Source organism: Lithobates pipiens, unplaced genomic scaffold (assembly GCF_037356315.1).
Source record: "Lithobates pipiens isolate NorthernLeopardFrog02 unplaced genomic scaffold, aLitPip1_a1.2 Scaffold_18, whole genome shotgun sequence".
Taxonomy (NCBI): domain Eukaryota; kingdom Metazoa; phylum Chordata; class Amphibia; order Anura; family Ranidae; genus Lithobates; species Lithobates pipiens.
Window position 1 is genome coordinate 233,210,368 of NW_027507758.1, and position 21,442 is coordinate 233,231,809.

General features: G+C 40.1%; 1 protein-coding gene across 1 annotated transcript in view; it reads right to left on the bottom strand.

The window, feature by feature from the left end:
- SLC22A3 (solute carrier family 22 member 3) overlaps positions 1–21,442 on the bottom strand; it is a 494,822-nt gene that overhangs the window by 102,167 nt on the left and 371,213 nt on the right. The window contains exon 4 of the mRNA XM_077486672.1: positions 1,195–1,363. Coding sequence (XP_077342798.1) covers positions 1,195–1,363 — 169 coding nt within the window. The remainder of the gene's footprint in view (positions 1–1,194; positions 1,364–21,442) is intronic.

Here is a 21,442-nt window from a genome sequence, read left to right on the forward strand (position 1 = left end):
ATGACAACACCAAAAACCTCACCATGCCTCTTACTAAATACCTTGGAATGTCTGCTTTCCAAAAATGGGTCATTTGGGGGGTATTTGTACTTTCCTGGCTTGTTCGGGTTGCAAGAAATGAGATAGGCCACCAGTGTGATCAATTTTGTATGATTTGCACCACAGCTTGTAGACTCTATAACTTTCACAAAGACCAAATAATATCCACTAATTTGGGTTATTTTTACCAAAGATATGTAGCAGTATAAATTGTGGCCAAAATTCATTAAATAATAAATCATTTGCAAAATTTTATCACAGAAACAAAGAAAAATGCTTTTTTTTTCAAAAATTTAGGTCTTTTTTCATTTATAGCACAAAAAAAAAAAAAAAAACCCAGAGATGATCAAAGGTGAAAGGTGAAAAAAAGGACAAAAAATAATTTGGGTACAGTGTTACATGACTGAGTAATTGTCATTCAAAGTGTGAGAGCACCGAAAGTTGAAAATTGGTCTGGGCAGGAAGGGGGTTTAAGTGTCCAGTAGGCAAGTGGTTAAATCAATGGGTTTAGTTTTTTCTTTAAGTGTTTTCAGGTCGCAAACTAATTGTAATAAGTGTATGCAAGAAAGGAGTTAAACATTTAACAGTTAGCGGACATTAAATCTGTTATCAGGTATCAATTAGGCAGTCAGTAAAGTATAAACTAAAGGCAAAATTTTAATTTTGGACAGAGTAAGGGAGGGTTATAGCCCCCTGTCAGTTTTTTTGCAATCTATGTCCCATTGAGGAGATTTACCTTTAGGCCCTGTCCCATAGCTGAAACAGGAAATGGGGAAAAAATCCCTCCAAAGTGAGAGAATCCAAGGGTGCCTACAGGGTCACCAGAACTAGTGTCCCCACTGGAAGCATTCACCTTTATTAATTAATCTGGTGTCAACCTAAATTTGGCCTTTTCTTCTACTTTCACTTTCACTTTCAATGAGATTGGTAAACAGGACAAATAAAGAAGGTGAATCTCCCTAATGGGGGCACAGGCAGCAATGAAAACTGTTTTAATCCCTTTCCACTCTTTATCCAAAATGTTAAAAAGTTGTGCTTATAGTTGTTCTTTAGGATCAGCAGGCAGGAGCTGTGAATAATCAGTAATCAAAAGTACATTAACATAAACAAGCAAATAGGAATAGCCATGTAATAGATATCAGTAGTGATAATTACCAGTAATAAAGAAGAAAGAGGAAGTTTGGCAAAGAAATAGCCAGCTGGATGCCTTGCCATGTAGGAATCAAATAAGCAATAACAGGAATGATCATGACTCCCAAAGTGAAAAACATCTGAACGACAATGCCAACAATACGTCTTTGTTTTGATCCCACCAACTCTGTTACTGTAAAAAGGAAGAAACAAATTAATTACAAGTTTGCTGCAAAGCCTTTATACTGTTACCTTTATTATTAAGCAAAAAGCAATCAGGTTAAAATGTAATGCATAGGGTTTTAAAATGCTATATTAAGAGAAAGACCTATAAGGGACAAGCAGCAAACAGCTCATCAATATAAGTAAAACTGGTGAAATTTAAATATAAATATGCACAAAACACCCTCCAGAAAAGGCCATATGGGTGAATTCAAACCATGTAATTAGCTCAAAAATGCAATCATTAGCTCAGCAAACTTAAAAATTTAACAATTTCAATAAGTATGGGAGCTTTAAAGAGGAAGTAAACCCTGATGGGTTTACTTCCTCTTTCATTCCCTGCAAAGGCAAAGCATAATGGACTACTATGCATCGCATAGCAGTCCATTATGTGTCACTAACCTGACATAGGAGCCAGCGAAGTCACCGCCGTCCCCTGTAGTCCGGCGCATCCATCTTCTCGGTGGGGTCTAGCAGCTCCGCCGCTGTCATTCGGTGAAGCCGTCACTCCCGTGTATGCGCACGGGAGCCGACACGCGCGGCATCTTCGTTGTTGACGATGCCGCGCTCTGTGCGCCTGCGCGCCGCTGTCTAGGCTTACCTGTAGGTCAAAGTGTGTTGTAAGGGTTTACAACCACTTTAAGGCTACGTTCACCTGTGGAGCATGTCATACCCATATATAGGGACAGCAGGCAAGGGTTCCTCTTCCCGCCTGCTGTCCTTGTGAACAAATGATGTGGCTGTGCCGAGTCCCCCCCCCCCCCTCCCCCACAGCTGCATCATTATTCATTCACAGAACAAGTCCCACCAGTCACCATGGCTGGCGGCTTGTGTTCTCAGTGAACTGCAAAGGGGCTGATGCGCACCCTCGTAATTTGTTCTCAAGCCATGCAGCTTTCAAACTGACAGCCCATACAGAGATACAAGCAAAAAGCTGTACGACTTGTCTGCAGGAGCCTGGCATTTCACCCATGATCCACTGATCGCGGGTGCAATGCTTTGCAGGCTCCTTAGGGAAAAAAGTAAATGCACATTTTTTTTTTGTAAAAATATGTGTATTTCATTTTTTCCCCAAAAAGGTGAAAGTGAACTTAGCCTTTAAGTTTCTGATGTGAGGGTATTTATACCAGAGCATTTTCATAGGATAGAAACTAAGTGGTAAAACATGAAATGGTAATATAAAGGGGAGGGAAATGCAGTGGTTGCAAATCCATACAGACAAATTTACTTTAAATATAGCAGTAAAAAAACACAATAATTACAAACTGTAAAGTAATATAGAAATAAAGAAATATTAATCCCTTATTTATAATTACATAGTTGGATTTAAAAAAGACAAGTCTTTTAAGTTCAACAAATTGAAAAATTATAAATGAAATAAACCAGAAAACCTTCATATACAGACAATACGATTGGTCCAGAGAAAGGCAAAAAGCCTTATAAAAATATAGTCCATATTTCTTTAGAGAAAAATCATTCCTGATCCTAAAGGAAAATCAGATATTCCCTGAACTATCAATCCAATGTGTTACTTATAAATATTAGTAGCCAGTTATAGTCTTTGCATTTATAAACAGATAATATAACGTGTATTGGTGTAGTACCAAACCTTTAAAAACACATAACAATAAGTAAAAAAAAAAGTCACCCTACACATTAACACCTAGCAAATTGATTTTAGCCCAAAATCCTCAAATATATATGCCAGCACCCTAACACTACAACATTTGAAATATGTCCCATGTCTCCAGTTTTTTTTTTAATTATTATTATAAACATAGGTGTAATACACATCAATTCTAACAGAGCTTTTAATAAGTGTAAACAGATTATTTTATCTTGATGATATAAACATCCAAGGGTGGACTCACACTAGCACTCTGAACAGGTTCGGTAAGATTCAGTGTGAGTGCAGAGCGTGCCGGAGCACAGTTCTCTCCATAGAAGCTTGTTTACCAAAACAGGGATCACTGGTCTGGTTAGCAGCGGAGTGTGTCTGGGAACACATCCTTTTTAGTCAGTGAAGTGGGGAGGGGGGTGAATCTAACATAGGGGTGGTTCCGTTTAACCAGCCCCAGTGTGCGTGCAACCCAAAGTAGCATACAATCACACTTAAGGCTGGAGTTCCCCACAAAGCACTGCATATCGCTATTTGCAGGCATTGAGACATTTCTCGATCTTTGCAGCCGCGGATCGGGAAAATGTGTCACTGCCTGTGATTAGCGCTGTGTAGTGCTGACGTCCTGTGGGCTCTGCGCATGCAGGTTGACAACACGCCTGAGCTCATTCTTAATCAGGAGACAGTGATCGGCTCTCAATGGATCCGGTTCACACAGCTCCGGGATGGCTGCGGAGCAAATTGCACAGAAGCCCCGTGCGCTTTCTGGTACGTTTCCAGTCCGAATTCAGCCAAAAATTTGGACCGAAAACAGACCTGAAATGGTGAACAGGGACGTACCAGACCTCATAGTCCCCCTGACTGTCGTCTACAGTCCTACGTGACATCACTATCATCACTATCACAGTTCTTTATTCTTCTTATTGTCTCGTCTTTTTCTTTTACACTTCCTATTTCTATGTAATTCATTTTCCCACAAGTTCACACACCATATCATTATTTCATTTTATGTTTCAACTGCATCCCATCTCCACCCACCATAGATAATCAAAGATATGTGGCTTTGGAAAAACTATATTCTTTACTAGCATCTGTCACTTTTTCCCATGACGCTAAGCTCACGGGCAAAATGAGATATAACCTCTGTGGAAAATTTTAACAACTTGAAAGATTAATTCACACTACTAACCAGCATTGGTGGGACAAATTATTCTTGCAACAATATACTAGCACCCAGATATCACCCAGATGCCTAAGAATTATGAAAGAATGCCCCATCTTTTTAGACTGACAACACCAAAGAATGGACCGACTTTTCTGAATTTTGCACTGCAAAATGGATGGGAATACTAATTTTGCATAGAAATAATAGGTTTGATAAATTAAATGAAGCCAAAACCCTAATTGATGACATTATTGGTTATTCTACACCCATCCCACAAACATGGCTAGAGGTACTAAAGAAAAATAGCAAGAAAGACAAGGATAACCTTATCAAAATGAAGATCAGAAAATTCAAACGGGATGGAAAAAAAACATCTTTCCAACCCTACCGTCTTACCACCTATACCCTCAGTGACCATTCACCCTTTTCTCGTTCAAAAGTTTTTATTTTATGTTAAAATAAATTACATGTACAGAATATAAGACAAATTATTTGATACCAGAAATAAAAAGTAGACATATTGAAGTACGGATGATACAAAGCAAAGAAGAGTTTCAAGATATTCTCGTGGGAATGACAATAAACGGCCTTATATATTTTAGAATTTAAAAACATTCTTATAGCTGAGTTTTAAACATTTTAATCCCAAGATTATAAATATGTCTAAAAGAAAATATATGATTTTAAAGTTTTGACCATAACTTCTAAAGTATGTTTATAGTAAGTATTATATAGTAAGGGAAGAACATAAAAGGTATATAGGAGGGGAATGGGAGGGAATAATTCTCCGGAGGAGGTTTTATATATCAGCTAATGTTGTAATTCTATATAAAAAATCTTAATCACCATAACAATAAAACTCAGTTATCAATATTATCTGATGTATAATATTTAATCCAGGGTTTCCATATGATATCAAACTTTGTCATCTGGTTTTTATCTATAGCGTCCATTTTAGCATGGATGAAAGATTGATTCATTCTACGTTTGGTTTCTGCAATATTCACCACATCTGTTTTCCACGCATTGGCTATAGTCTGCTTGCAGCTATCAGGAGTGTAAGAACTAATTTGAATTGTTTCTGATTCAGAAAGGCTGGTTTTAAATTAAGGAGAGCTATAATTGGGTCTGAAAAAATTGGACGATCAAAACATTTTGTATTTGTCAGAAAGATCTTTTTCCAAAATGATTGTGCAATTGGGCAATGCCACCATGTATGTATATAGGTACCCTTTTCTGGACAACCACGAAAGCAGAGGCCAGTGTTGTCTGTTGAGAATTTGGCGATTCTCCCAGGAACCAAATACCAGCGTGTGAGAACTTTATATGATGATTCAGACGCCAATATATTTATAGAGGAAGATTTTGTGAAAGACCATATGTTGGACCAAGACCTAGAATCGATCGTACAATCCAAATCTTTTCCCACTTGGCCACATATTTAGGTATAAGCCCTTGTACACACGGTCGGAGATTCCGACAACCAAATCCGTCAGATATTGTCTGTCGGATTTTGTCCGAAACTGTTGCATACACGTGGTCGGACAAAGTTGTCGGAAAATCCGACGTGATGACGTTATTTCGTTACGACGGGACTACGTTCATGCTAGTAGCCAATAGCTTTGGTGTACTAATTTGATCTGAGCATGGGTGGCACTTTGTCTGATCAGAATTCTCTACACATGATCGGAGTATGTCCGATCGAAGCATTTTGTCGGAAAATTTTACCAACAAGTTGGAAAACTTGGTCCGTCGGATAATCCGACGGAAACAGTCCGATGTAGACCACAAACAGTCGGAATATCCGACAAAACGGTCCGATCGGACACATTCCGTCGGAATCTCCGACCGTGTGTACAAGGGCTAACAGTATTAGAATTAGATATCAATTGTATGTACAATGATGTAATACGACCTTTAGCATGTGGTTCCTTGAGACAAAATCTTTCAAATTGATAAATATTATGTAAGTTTACATTTAAATTGAGAAGAGGAGTATGAAAAAATTTGATTTGGAGATATCTGAATATTTCTGATTGTGGAAGCTTATATAATTCACATAGATCTGTAAAAGATTTTATTGATGTAGTTAAAGTTAAATTATATAGACAAGTGATACCAGCCTTAGACCAAGCTTTAAAGGTTTTGGGATATTTCCAGGCTGGGTAAAAAGTCGGATTCTTGTGAAAAGATAATAGCGGATTTTGTGGAAATTGCAGACCATGTGAATTTCTATACCTATCCCATATAGATAGAGAGTGCTTAGAAATTGGGTTATTTATAGACTTATGATCTGCAGGTTGTAACCATAATATATTGTTTATAGGAAGAGGATCACAGTCTACAGCTTCAATGAGGACCCATAAAGGAATCTCTGTAGAAGAGTGATATTTTGTTAATTGAGATAATTGAGCTGCCTTATAATATATGTTAAAGTCTGGAAATCCCAAATCACCCAAAGCTTTGGGGAGAACAAGTGTTTTTTTTGTGAAGTCTGGGTTTTATTTTCCCCCAAGTAAATTTCGTTACTTTTTGTTGAATCAGCCTAAGAAAATATGCAGGAATATGAATCGGGAGAGTTCTGAATAAATACAAAAATTTTGGAAGAGCAGACATTTTTATGATATTGATTTTCCCAAACCATGATATCGGCATTGATGACCAATTAGATAAAGACCTTGTAATATTTTTTTAATAGAGCTGGGTAATTAGCTGCAAATAAATCGGAGGGGTTAGGAGTAAACTGCACACCCAGATATGGGAGGCTATGATCTACCCACTTAAAGGGTAGTGAATTTTGTAAAGATTGTTTATCTTTCTCGACAAGTGAAATGTTTAATGCTGAAGATTTTTGAATATTGACCTTAAGGCCCGAAATGAATGAGAATTCTTGTAGTACAACCATAAGATTTGGGGCCGAAACATGTGGAGAAGATAGAAAAAGGAGAATATCGTCTGCGAATAAACAGAGCTTATGATGAAAGCCACCCATTTCAATACCTGTTATAGTGGGTTCCATCCTAATTCTTTGTGCTAAAGGTTCAATGAGTAAAGCAAATAATAATGGTGAAAGTGGACATCCTTGACGAGTCCCCCTCTGTATATTAAACTCGTCCAATTTGTACCCTGCATATCTGATATAAGCTTTGGGATCTTGATACAAATTAGAGATCCATCGTAAAAAATGAGGGCCGAATCCCCATTTGGAAAGGGTATAGTTCATATATGACCACGATACTGTGTCAAAAGCTTTCATAATATCTAAGGAAAGAAAACAAGTGGGAATATGTCTTTTTTTTAGCGGCATGTGACAGGAGTGTTGCACGTCTAATATTATCTCCTGCTTGACGTAATGGAATGAAGCCTACTTGATCACGATTGCCTATAATAGTATTTAATCTGTTAGCTAGAATTTTGGCTAAAATTTTTATGTCCAAATTTAGTAACGAAATAGGGCGATAATTAGACCATATTGAATCGTCTGTGTGAGGTTTAGGGAGCATACAGATAATTGCAGTCAGGGTTTCTCTTCTAAAAGAATGACCTTCCAAAAGGGAATTAAAAGTGTTTGTCAAGACTGGAGATAGGGTGTCTACAAACGTTTTGCAATACAGCGCAGAAAAACCATCAGGAACTGGCCTTTTATTTAGTTTCAGATTTTTGATAACTTCAGATACCTCTATAATTGACACTGGTTCCTCCATCATTTCCATTTGTGTTTTAGATAGTGTCGGTAGAGATATATGAGAGAAAAAAATCATTCGCTCTAGAAGGGTCCAACTCATTATTAGAAGAGTATACTTTTTTTAATTGTGTTTTGAATTTTTTAAATATTTTTAAAGGATTATTTGTGTATACCCCCCTAGAGATTTTCAGACGTATCGGTTTCGTTGGGTTCTGGCAGGATTTTAATGCCCTGGCTAATAGTGTGTGAGGTTTATTCGCATTGATATAGAAATTGTGTTGTGATCTCTTGATGGTTTTATCCGCTGCTTCAGTAAGGAATAGATCAAATTCCAATTTAGCTTTGTAAAGATTTATTTTAGATAAAAAAGAAGGGTTATTTTGGAATGCTGTGTTACATTTATTGAAATTTGTTTCTAAAGTCTGACAAAGGATTTTCCGCTCTCTGTTGAATATGTTTGCTTGCTGTAGACATATGCCACGGAGAATAGGTTTGTGTGCTTCCCATAATGTAGTCGGAGAGACGTCAGGTGTGGAGCTATATTTTATATAATCTTTGAGCGCAATTTCAATATTTTTATGAGCTGGATTTTTGAGTAGGAAATCTCTTAATATCCATGTTGGATGTTTTTTTTTTTGGAATTATAGAGGCAACAGTAATGTAAAGTGCACTATGGTATGGGAATAATCTTTGTAGATATTATTTCTGGAATTAATCCTATGGACATAAATATATGGTCTATCCTAGAGAATGAGCGATGAGGGAACGAGTAATGTGTGTATTGTCTCTTGGTTGGATTAAATTCTCTCCAAGTATCTACTAGGTTATGTTTTGTAATTAGTTTTGATAAGAGTTGTTTGTCTGCTGTATGTGACGGTGGGATTGGTGATTTATCCAAAAATGAAAATATGGTCTGATTAGAATCTCCACATAGAATTGTAGTACCTATTTTGTGGTGTTCTATAGTTTGAAATAAATGAGAAAGAAAAGAAATAGGATTTTTGTTAGGAGTGTAGTATGATGTAATGGTGATAGCGGTGCGGTGATGGTGATAGCGGTATCAAGTAGGTGTCCTTTAACCACTTGCCGCCCGCCCTATAGGCAATTGACGGTGGCAAAGTGGTTGCATAATCCTGATCGGACGTCATATGACGTGATCAGGATTATGAGCCGCTGCGCTCCCCCGGGGAGCGCATCGCGGCGATCGTTGTTGCGGGGTGTCAGTCTGACACCCGGCAACTACAATCTCGGTAAAGAGTCTCCGATGGATACTCTTTACCACGTGATCAGCCGTGTCCAATCACGGCTGATCACAGTGTAAATAGGAAGAGCCGGTGATCGGCTTTTCCTCCCTCGCGTCTGTCAGACGTGAGTAGAGCCGATCGGCTGCTCCTCTGACAGGGGGGGTCTGTGCTGATCGATTATCAGCACAGCCCCCCCGAGGATGCCCACACTGGACCACCAGGGACGCCACCAGACCACCAGGGATACCCAGCAAAAGGTAATCCTCCCTAGACCACCAGGGATTCCAGTCAGTGCCACAATGGATGCCAATCAGTGCCCATAATGGATGCCAATCAGTGCCCACAATGGGCATCACTGATTGGCATGCATTATTGTTTGGCACTGATTGGCATCCATTAGTACAGTATAACATAATACAATGCCGCCTATCAGTGCCCACCTGTGCCGCCAATCAGTGCCCACCTGTGCTGCCTATCAGAGCCCATCCGTGCCGCCTATCAGTGCCCACCCATGCCCATCTGTGCCGCCTATCCATGCCCATATGTGCCGCCTATCCATGCCCATCTGTGCCGCCCACCCATGCCAATCCGTGCCAGCTATCAGTGCCAATTTGTGCCACCTATCAGTGCCCATCCGTGTCGCCCATCAGTGCCACCCATCAGTGCCGCCTATCAGTGCCCATCAGTGCCACCTATCAGTGCCACATATTAGTGTCTATCAATGCCACCTCATTAGTGCCACTTCATTGGTGCCACATCATTAGTGCCCATCAGTGCTGCCTTATCAGTGCCCATCAGTGTAGCCCCATCAGTGCCCATCAGTGAAGGAGAAAACATACTTATTTACAAAGTTTTGAAACGGAAACAAAAAAAAAACATATTTTTTTCAAAATTTTCCGTATTTTTTTATTTGTAGCGCAAAAAATAAAAACCGTAGAGGTGATCAAATACCACCAAAAGAAAGCTCTATTTGTGGGAAAAAAATGATAAAAATTTCATTTGGGTACAGTGTAGCATGACTGCGCAATTGTCATTCAAAGTGCGACAGCGCTGAAAGCTCAAAATTGGTCTGGGCAGGAAGGCGTTTAAGTGCCCGGTATTGAAGTGGTTAAGAATCAAGTAACGACCTTCTGGATCCTTGATTTCCATCATTAGTGAAAATGGTGTATTGCGATGGAAAGCTATAAGCATGCCTCGTTTTTTAGAGGAGGCCGAAGCTGTGTATACTTGGGGGTAGTCTTCACTGAAAAATTTGGGAGTGGATTGTGACGCAAAATGAGTCTCTTGGAGGCAAACTATATGTGCTTTTTTGGATGAAAATGTGCGGGAGGCTTTAGTGCGTTTTGTGTGGAACGTTTAGTCCCTGAGTATTTAATGATATTATATTTAATGGGGCCATGGAGTTGGGAAAAGTAAATATATGTTGGTGTTTATGTTAGAACGTGTGTCATATAAGAAATTATTTGTCTCCAGAGTATAGGGGTGGAGGGAGGGAGGGGAAAGGAGATAATGACTGAAAAAGAAAAATACAATTAATATACAATATTGAAATATATCTTAACATATCTATGTTCTTAATGTGTCCGTTGGGAGGAGAAAAACTCTCCCTCCAAGGGTACATGAGCCACTGTCAACTGCCCGGTGTTTTCCCATGAGCTGCTGAGGGTAGCAAGAGAGGGTGCAAGGAACTTCCCTGCAGAACACCAAGAGCCAATCATATAATTTCATTTCATTTCACAAAATGGCCACGGCCCCAGGAAAATGGAGCATGCGGCGGCCTCCCCACATGGCTCACACAGCAAAGACACCCAGCGTGGCCCAGAAAAAAGGGGAGAGTATAAGCAGGCCACCAACACCCAGGATAGCCCCCTGCCAGGACCCAGAGCCCCCCCCAGAGGACCCCCAGCCAGGTACGTGCACCGCACCCCCATGTGCCCATTCAAACAGAGGCCCATAGCATGGAGAGGAGGGAAAGGACAGGGAGAGAAAAAAGGGAGAGTGAGAGACCCCCTAGTCAACCTCCCAGGGAATGCCCAGCTGCTCCATCCTGCCGAGACAGGTGGAACCATACTTACCCCTCCTGCAGGAACTGCTGGACGCATTTCACAGACAGACCCATCATCTGAGCAGTACAGGGTGGCTGCCAACCACGGTACACTGTGACACAGACAGCAGTAGCCCAGTCATATGTGTGCCCTGGAGCATATAGCTCACTGGCCGCCCCTGGAATTGATGGGGCATGTCGTGGCCGACCCAGCGTGTAGCTAGGGCCTGCTCATGCTCGATGGCCAAGACGATGGGAAGACTACAAGGGTCTATATTATCCAGCCTGTCACCCAGCCTGGCTGTTGATTAACCACTTGCTTACTGGGCACTTAAACCCCCCTCAGTCCCAGACCAATTTTCAGCTTTCAGCGCTGATGCACTTTGAGTGACAATTACGCGGTCATACAACACTGTACCCAAATGAAATTTTTATCATTTTTTTCCCACAAATAGAGCTTTCTTTTGGTGGTATTTAGTTACAGCTCGGAGTTTTATTTTTTGCTAAACAAACAAAAAAAGATGCAAAAAAAAAAAAAAAAAAAAAATCATGCTTTAATAGTTTGTTATAAAATTTTGCAAACGGGTCATTTTTCTCCTTCATTGAAGTGCGCTGATTAGGCGGCACTGATAGGCTGCATTGGTGGGCACTGATTGGCTGCATTGGTGGGCACTGATGGGCTGCATTGGTGGGCACTGATAGGCTGCACTGGTGGGCACTGATAGGCATAGTTAAGGCGGCACTAATAGGCACAGATAAGGCGGCACCGATGGGCACAGATAAGGCGGCACTGATGGGCAAAGATGGGCACAGATAAGATGGCACGGATGGGTGGCACGGATGGGTGGCACGGATGGGCACTGATAGGTACCACAGATAGATGGGACTGATGGGCACTGATAGGTGGCACTGATAGGTGGCTCTGATAGGTTGCACTGCTGGGCACTGATGGGCGGCACTGCTGGGCACTGATGGGCGGCACTGCTGGGCACTGATGGGCGGCACTGGGGTGCAGCACCTTTGAGGCAGATTTTGGGTGGCACTGTGGGTGGCACTGTGGGTGGCACTGCTGGGTGGCACTGTGGGCACTGCTGGGTGGCACTGTGGGCACTATGGGCACTGCTGGGTGGCACTGACAGGGGGGCACTTACTTTATTTCAGGATGGCACTGCGGGTGGCAGGTGGGCACTGGCAGGGGGCAGGTGTCCGTTTAAATTGCTGGCCGTGATCGGGACTGATGTCCCGAACACGGCCGCCGGCGATCGGCTTTTTTTTTTCTCCTCGCGCTGTCAGCGCGAGGAGGAATACTAGCCGATTACCGGCTCCGTTTTATCACATGATCAGCTGTCATTGGCTGACAGCTGATCACGTGATAAGGGGTCGGGATCGACCCCTTACACGGATCGGTGATCAGGCGAGTCTCACGGACTCGCCGATCACAGAGCGCGCCGCGCGCGCCCCTCAGGGGGCGCGCAGGCCGCTCGTAACCGGGACCACGTCAATAGACGTAGTCCCGGAAATGTGGGTCCGCGCTGTTGCCGTCATTTTGCAATAGCGCGGATCCCAAGTGGTTAAAGATCACAAGAATCAAAAATGCAGAAAAAATTCCCAGGACCAATGGACCCATTGGGAGCCAGATCCTTCCCCTATACTAGGCAGAAAAAACTGAGCTGCTGGGTGCAGTGTGAGGGGTTATAGCCACCCCCTGGGCGGTACTGTGCAAGTGTTGCTGTTTTTAACACTTTCTTCCTAGTCCTCTCCTAAAGGGGCGATATATCCCTAAGGTCAAGAAAGCTATTAAAGTGGTTGTAAAGGCAGAAGTTTTTTTTTTTATATAGGTTAAGATAAAAATTCTTCTGTGTTTAGCAGCCCCCCTCAGCCCTTCTAATACTTACCTGAGGTCCATGCCTATCCAGCGATGTGCATGAGTATCTCGGCCATCCAGGACTCTCCCTCCTGATTGACTGACTGAGGCACACCAGCAGCGCCATTGGCTCCTGCTGCTGTCATTCAAAGTTAGTTTGCCAATCAGGAGAAAGAGGGGGCTGATCCGTGTCTTAGGGATCTGAAAACAGGAGGATTCAGGCTGCTCTGTGCAAAACCACTGCACAGTGCAGATAACTATAACATGTTTGTTATTTTTAAAGAAAAAAAAAAATTAAGACTTTAGTATCACTTTAACTGCGAAACTGATCACTAGTTAAAATCCAACTCACAGAAATACTTTCCCCCTTAAAGATGCATCATTTAGATGTAGGTGGTATGATACAGGAATCTTGTTTCCTTGGTAGTGTAATGGTAGGCAGAAAAATATACTGTTTAACCACCTGCCTACTGGACACTTTTACCCTCTTCCTACCCAGGCCAAATTTTCAGCTTTCAGCACTGTTGCACTTTAAATGACAATTGTTTCACACAAATAAAGTTTTCTTTTGGTAGTATTTAATCACCGCTGTTTTTTTTTGCTAAACAAATGAAAAATTACCAAAAATGTTGAAAAAACCCCCCCAAAAAATACTTTTTATTTGCAAAATGTAATAACAGAAGCTAACAGATAATTTTTCTCCTTCGCTGATATACACTGACGAGGCTGCACCGATGGGAAGAAAGGGTGAAACAGAAGGGACACAGACCCAGCAAGAAAGCCCCCTATCTCTGCCAACTAAAAAGGAAATAATATCTATGTTTGCGGCCCTTGAAAAATCCCTGAAAACTGAAATGGAAAGATTACATAAAAATCTCAGTCATATCTTGGAACGAGTAGAAGAGGTGGAAAAAATAAAAAATAAAAAAAAAATCGGAAAATAATAGTAATATCATTGGGAAATTACAATTAGAAATTGCATCCTTAAAAAAAATCACAGCAAGAACAAGCATATAAAATTGAGGATCAAGAAAATTGGGACAGAAGAAAGAATATTAGAATACGCGGGGTCTTAGAATCGCCACATCAAGAAGATATAACTGACATAATAAAAAAGATTTGTAATCCGTTACTGAATAAAGATATAACAAACACAATAAAAATTGAGAGGGTACATCGGTTAAGAAAGCCAAAAGACCTTCCACAAGAGAATCCCAGAGATATCATAGTGCGATTTCAGAATGAAGAAGACAAAAATCATATATGGAGAAATATAAGCGCGAACGCACCCATAGAATATGAAAGGAAGGGGTATTCAGATATTCCAAGATTTATCGCAAGAAACTTTAAGGAGAAGAAGAGCCTTAAAACCTTTATTAGCAATCCTGATAGCGAACGAGGTTCAATATAACTGGGGATTCCCCGCATACTTAATCGGCAGAAAGAACGGTCGTACAGCAAGACTAAGATTCATTGAAGATACTATGGACTTTTGTAACAAACTTGATATTCCCATGCCTAGGATATAATGCATAAGAGTAGAGAATGATAACATAGACCTGGGAAAATTCTCTAATAATTTGGGGGAGTGGGGAGGAAGAGGGAACGTCCTTTCCCTCTCCCCCTCCCCCCTTTTTTTGCTCTCTCTCTCGTGCTTTCCCCCCTCCCTATAAGGGGAATCAAGGTAATGGGACAGGGCCTGGGGGGGTGAGGCGTAGGGGTACGGGGAGGGGAGGGTGACTGGAGAAAACAGGGTTGAAGCTGGGAGGAGGTCCTGGCATTCCTGGCAGGTTGGGAAACCATCTCGCAGGTAATAGGCGAGATGGCCTGCAACATGGCCAAACAGAGCTCCACCTCAAGAAAAAAGGGAGCACAGTGACAAGATGGTCCCTGATAAAGTTTCCCAGACCATAGGGTCAGATTTACGTCAAATGACGGGAGAAGGAGGTGGGAGGGGAGGGGGGTGGTTGAGAAGGGGGGGAAGGGAAAGGGAAAATCTGCTGACCCGAATCCACTTAATGAAATAAGACATTTTTACAAATTGCTTTATGGTAGAGGTTACGTTTATAACATATAATGTAAGAGGACTGAATTCTCCCAAAAAAAAGATACATTACTCTTAAGGAATTAGAGAGATATCTTGCAGATATTGTTTTCCTACAGGAGACACATATATCCCTGGATTCCAACATTAGACTAAATACAAGTGCAATCCCTAAGTGGTATTATGCATACTCCCCAAAAAAGGGGTCCAAAGGAGTTGCTGTCGGAATATCAAAAAACATGAACTTTGTGGTTGAGGAAAGGAAGGTAGACCCAAATGGGAGGTTCCTGTTCCTAAAAGGAACACTACAAAGGAAAAGATAAACGTTCGCCAATGTCTACTGCCCTAATAAATGCACAAAAAAATATCTAAATGGGATTTTGAACGCTTTAGCAGATTTTAAACAGGGACAAGTGATTTTAGCAGGAGACTTCAATTTTGCAATGGACCCCGATCTGGATAATACATCTCGTGCACCACCTCAGGAAAATAAACAACTAAGGATATAAAAAAAAGATGTATACGCAACAACTCCTAGATATATGGAGAATAAATAATTTGGGGAAAAAAGATTATACATATTATTCTATGGTGCACGACAGGTATGCGAGATTGGACTACATTCTAGTGGACCATGAAACACTGGAAAACGTGATAGATGCAGAGATAGGTATTGTCACCTCGTCGGACCACGCACCAGTGACAGTCAAAATTAGAGTGGGGGAAACAGAATGTAGAAAAGGTACATGGAGACTCAATGAGGCTCTAATTGAGGACAGCGAAGTAGAGAGAATTATAAAAACTGAGATTGAACAATATTTTAAAATTAATGATACAATAGATGTGTCCAAAGCAACACTCTGGGAAGCCCATAAAGCCTTGATACGGGGGAAATTAATTTCCATCGGAGCGGGGGGAAAAAAAGAGAGGGAGAACAGAAAATGAAAAATATAAAGAAATAAATAAATGATTTAGAGCAATACCACAAGAAGCATTTAGATAAAAAAAAAAAAAAGCACAAAAGGAGATTATCATAAAACAAGGACAATTAAGTGATATGATGGAACAGGAGACCAGAAAAGTATTCAAGAATGTCACCAAAGAAAGATATATGTGGGGAAATAATTCAGGGAAACATCTGGCAAGGCTCTCAAGGGGAAAAAAAACTGTCAATTATATTGAAAAGATAAAAAATGAGTATGGGGAAATTAAATATAGAACATCTGAGATAGCCAATGCCTTTAAGACATATTATAGTGCATTATATTCAATAAGAAGTACTGAGACAGGAGAAGAAAAACAGATTAGAAAAGACAAAATACAAGAATATCTGGCTGGAATAAGTTTACCAAAAATATTATCAACAACCGCCAAGAAACTAGATGAGCCAATTACATTAGAGGAAATTCATAAGCCGATAAAGGAAACCTCAAGCGGGAAAAGTCCGGGCCCAGATGGTTTCTCAATTGAGTATTATAAGAAATTTAAAGATCAATTAGCCCCAGAATTTTGTAAATATTTGAACAAAATAGGAGAGAATGGGGAAATAAGGAAAGAGTCCTTGTTGACAAATATAACTGTTATCCCGGAGTCCGGTAAGGACAAATCAATTTGCTCTAATTACCGGCCTATAGCGTCATTAAACGCAGACACAAAACTATATGCGAAGGTACTTGCATCAAGATTAAAAAATCTTATGCCGGAATTAATAAACGAGGACCAAGTGGGATTCGTACCGGATAGAAAGGGGAGGGATAACCGTATGAGAACTTTGCTTCTCATGGGAAAAGATAAGGAAAATAAGCCTCCAATGATACTAATATCGATCGATGCCGAAAAGGCATTTGATCGAGTAGATTGGTGCTTTATGATGGAAGCTATGCAGAGTATAGGCATAGGACCAAGGATGTTACAATGGATAAATAATTTGTATACGCAGCCAACCGCAAGAGTGGAGGTCAACGGGAGTATGTCATCCGCATTTGAGATGTTCAATGGGACAAGGCAGGGATGCCCGCTTTCGCCACTCCTGTATGTGATTGCCCTGGAACCATTACTTACAAAAATACAAAACAATGCTAATATAAGAGGGGTAAAATTAGGAGATGATGAACACAAAGTGGCGGCATATGCGGACGACATACTCCTATATATGACCAACCCACGATTGTCTCTTCCCTGCTTAATTAAAGAAATAAGGGATTATGGAGCCCTTTCAAATTTTTAAATAAACCCCATAAAAACGGTCATATTGAATATAGGAATAGATGTAAAAGAGGAGAAATTATTACAACAATAATTCCCCTTCACATGGGAGAAAAAAGAAATAACGTATTTAGGAATAAAAATCACAGCTAAAAACCATTACCTATACCAAACTAATTAGATTTCATTATTAAATGAGATTAAAATAGAGCTAAGGAACATAAGAAATGGTTCAATTTCATGGCTCGGTAGAATCATTATGCTGAAGGTGGTGATTTTACCAAAAATTACATACAAATTTCAAATGCTTCCAATAAATATCTCAAAACAATTTTTTAAAGTAATAAAATCACAATTTTTAAAATTTATATGGCAAAATAAAAAATCAAGGGTAAAATATAATCTATTAACTAGGAAAAAAAAGAAAGGTGGGATGGCTCTCCCAGATATATATCGGTATTATACTGCAATTATCTTAGCTAGATTAGTGGAATGGGCTAATGTAAACACTAAAAAGAAATGGGTAAAAATGGAGGAGACACTATATGGTTCACAATTACAAAAAAAAAATTTGGTTACCGCCAATATATAGAATAAGAAATAATAATGCACATGCACTAACTCTCACAGCACTTAAACTATGGGATGCACTACACCATAGGGAAAAATGGTTGTATAATTCCCCACTAATACCACTGGGGGGCAATTTTTTTATTCCAGGAAACGGCACACAATTAGGGAAACAAATGTCAAATAAACAAGTAAAAGACATCATTTCAAGGGGTGAATTAATGACAAAACAGGATCTAATAAGGAAATATGGGTGGCAAAATTTGAAGGACTGGGAATATTTACAGATTCAACATTTTATAAATTCAATTTCAGATTCTATCAGAGACGTGAATGCTCTAACTCTGATAGAAAAGCTCTGTAATTCAAAAACTATAGTAAAACATGGTATATCCCAAATATATGAAATTCTTACGGATATAGAGGGGCAGGGGGCCATTCCTGCTATAGTAAAATGGGAACAGGATATGAATATTAAAATAGACGAGTCACAAATGATAAACACAGTATATAACTATTCATCGGATATAATGTCCATAGAAGTAAATTATAAGTGCATGATAAGGTGGCATCTGACACCGGAAAAGTTACATAGAATATACCTCTCTAAATCTATACAGTGTTGGAGAGAGTGTAAATTACCCGGAACAATATTTCACATATGGTGGGAATGCCCAGAGATAAAACAATATTGGCAAAGTATATTAGATCAAATAGCGATAATAACAGGGGGTAGGATACCATACTGCCCCTGGGCCTGTCTATTTCATGGCACGAGAAAACAAAGAACCAATATAAAATATCCTTAGTACCATTTTTGCTTAATGCAGCAAAGGCCCTCATCACAAAAAAATGGTTAGATACTAAAAAACCTAGTATCAGAGAATGGATACTGAGAGTCGATAATATTGGTAACATGGAATATTTAAGTAATATGGAGAAAGATTGGATGTATAGGTATTGGGCAATATGGGAAAAGTGGAGAATGTTCAAAACGACTGAAACTTACCTACAGGCAATGGTGGAAAGAATATAAAGTGGATTCAAAGGGGGTCAGCAGACTAAAGGGGAGGGGGGAGGGGAGATAAATGGGGCATTCAATAAGATTTATATGAATGACAAAATAGAGAAAAATGTTAAGATATGTTTTGACTATAATTGAAATCTCATAATAAAATTTTAAATTATAAAAAAAAAAGAGAGGGAGACCAGGAGACCAAGGTGGGCTACCGAGGATACTCATTGTGACCTGATGTGGAGGCATCAGTCCTTGCTCTGCAGTGTGCTCTGGGCTGAAGCACAGAGCGCTGGGTGGAGTAGGAGTTGATGAAGAGGCTGTGTGCTCCAAGATGAGCAGTTCTTCCTCCATGTACTTTAATTTTGGGTGACATTAGAAAACTGCAAGTGCATCAGCTGATAATACGATTATATTGAACACAGAGACGCCAATTCAGGAATCAGTATTTCATGGCTATAATAGATCATACAGCTTTATTTTTAAACAAACCACGCAGGGCTCTTGCTACGAAGTTTGATTAATCTCTTCCAGCTGATGGTACGCATGTATGCGGACCTCGGTGTGTGGGCTTTAACGCAGATACGTAATACTCATGATCGAGAGCTTTACAATCATGTGACCGCTATGACAACCAATCACAGAGGTCACATGACCTGGATGCCCACCTCCATCTCCTGACATTTAGAAGCTCTTAAAGGGCTAGGAGCAGGAAGGGGATAAATCCTTTCAAAGAACAAATTTCACCCAGAGGGGATTGTTTTTGTAGTCCCCTACATTTTAAGTTTCCAATGAAGGAATGTCAACTTTGGGTAAAACTTTTTTCTAGTGCTTGATGAAGTAAAGGAGGGTTATTCATTGTTGTCTGATTTGGAGATTAATTCGAATAGAAAAAGAGAATGAAGAGCAGATACCAAAAAAGGTTATCAGAATAGAGGTAGAGAGGATCGCTTCCAATAGTAGGATCTGTTTCAGTAACAGCTGTCAAGAGGTAGCTTGGGCAGATTTTCCCCAGTACAGGAAGTGAAGTGAAGTGTGTTGGGATGGATTTCCTTCATTTACTTTACAGAACCGTGTCACAGCTATAAAAGCTCAACCGTAGTTTTAACAAACAACTTACCTAACTTTCACTTGAAGACACAAAATCAAGAAGAAAAGGGAAAAAAACTGGAGTATCTCATACTAATTAAAGAGAATAGTTTACATTCTGTCAAATATTAACCATTTTTTGCCCACACCATAGCCAAAAAGCAGTTATAGTGCAGACTTTCCATTCCTGGGAGGGCATACATGGAATTCCTACCATGATTGCAATGCCCATACACCCCCTGCGGTGCGGAGGCAGCACACTCTGTGATCGCTGATTCCTTCAGAATCAGCTAATCACAGATCGAGGTAAAGGACCAATCACAGTGGCCCTTTACCACAAGCCAGTTATTGGCTTTTTTCCTTCTCACTCTGTAAAAAAAACAATAACAAGCTTATGTTCAAGGGACATCGGCACTGATAATCAGTATCCTGATTATCAGTGCAGTCCCCACCAGTGTTGCTAATTAGTGCCCACCAATGTTGCCAATCAGTGCCCATCGGTGCCACCTATCAGTGCCCATCAATGCTGCCAATCAGTGCCTATCAGTCCCTCCTCATAAGTGTCACATATTATTGTAGTCTATCGGTGCTCCTCAGTGCCGCCTATCAGTGCCCACCAGTGCAGCCTATCAGTGCTCCCTCATCAGTGCCCATCAGTGCAGTCTCATCAGTGCACATCAGTAAAGGAGAAAAAATGTGTTTGCTACATTTTATAACAAATTATGAAAAAAAAATTTTTTTTCAAACGGATCTGTCTTTTTTCATTTATTTAGCAAAAAATTAAAAACCCAGTGGTGATTAACTACTTCAGCCCCGGAAGAATTTACCCCCTTCCTGACCAGGCCATTTTTTTCAATACAGCACTGTGTTGCTTTAACTGACAATTGCACTGTTGTGCGACGATGTACCCAAACAAAATTTACGTTCTTTTTTTTTCACAAGTAGAACTTTCTTTTGGTGGTATTTGATCACCACTGCAGTTTTTATTTTTTGCGCTATAAACAAAAGAAGAGCCATAATTTTGAAAAAAAGACAATGGGGGTTATTTACTAAAGGCAAATCCACTTTGCACTATAAGTGCAAGGTGAACTTGAAATTGTACTGAAAGTGCACCTGGAATTGCAGTCACTGTTGATCCGGGGGGCATTTTAGCTTGCACATGATTAGATAATAAAATCAGCAGAGCTTCCCCTCATTTCAGATCTACCCCTCAGATTTACAGTGACTGCACTTCCAAGTGCACTTTGCACTTGTAGTTTGCACTTGCAGTGCAAAGTGGATTTGCCTTTAGTAAATAACCCCTATTGTGTTTTTTTCTAAATTATTGCTCTTCTTTTGTTTATAGCGCACAAAATAAAAACCGCAGAGGTGATCAAATACCACCAAAAAAAATCTCTATTTGTGGAAAAAAAAAAGAACGTAAATTTTGTTTGGCTACAGCGTCACACAACCGCGCAATTGTAGTGGAAAATGGATTTGCCTTTCGTAAATAACCCCCAATGTCTTA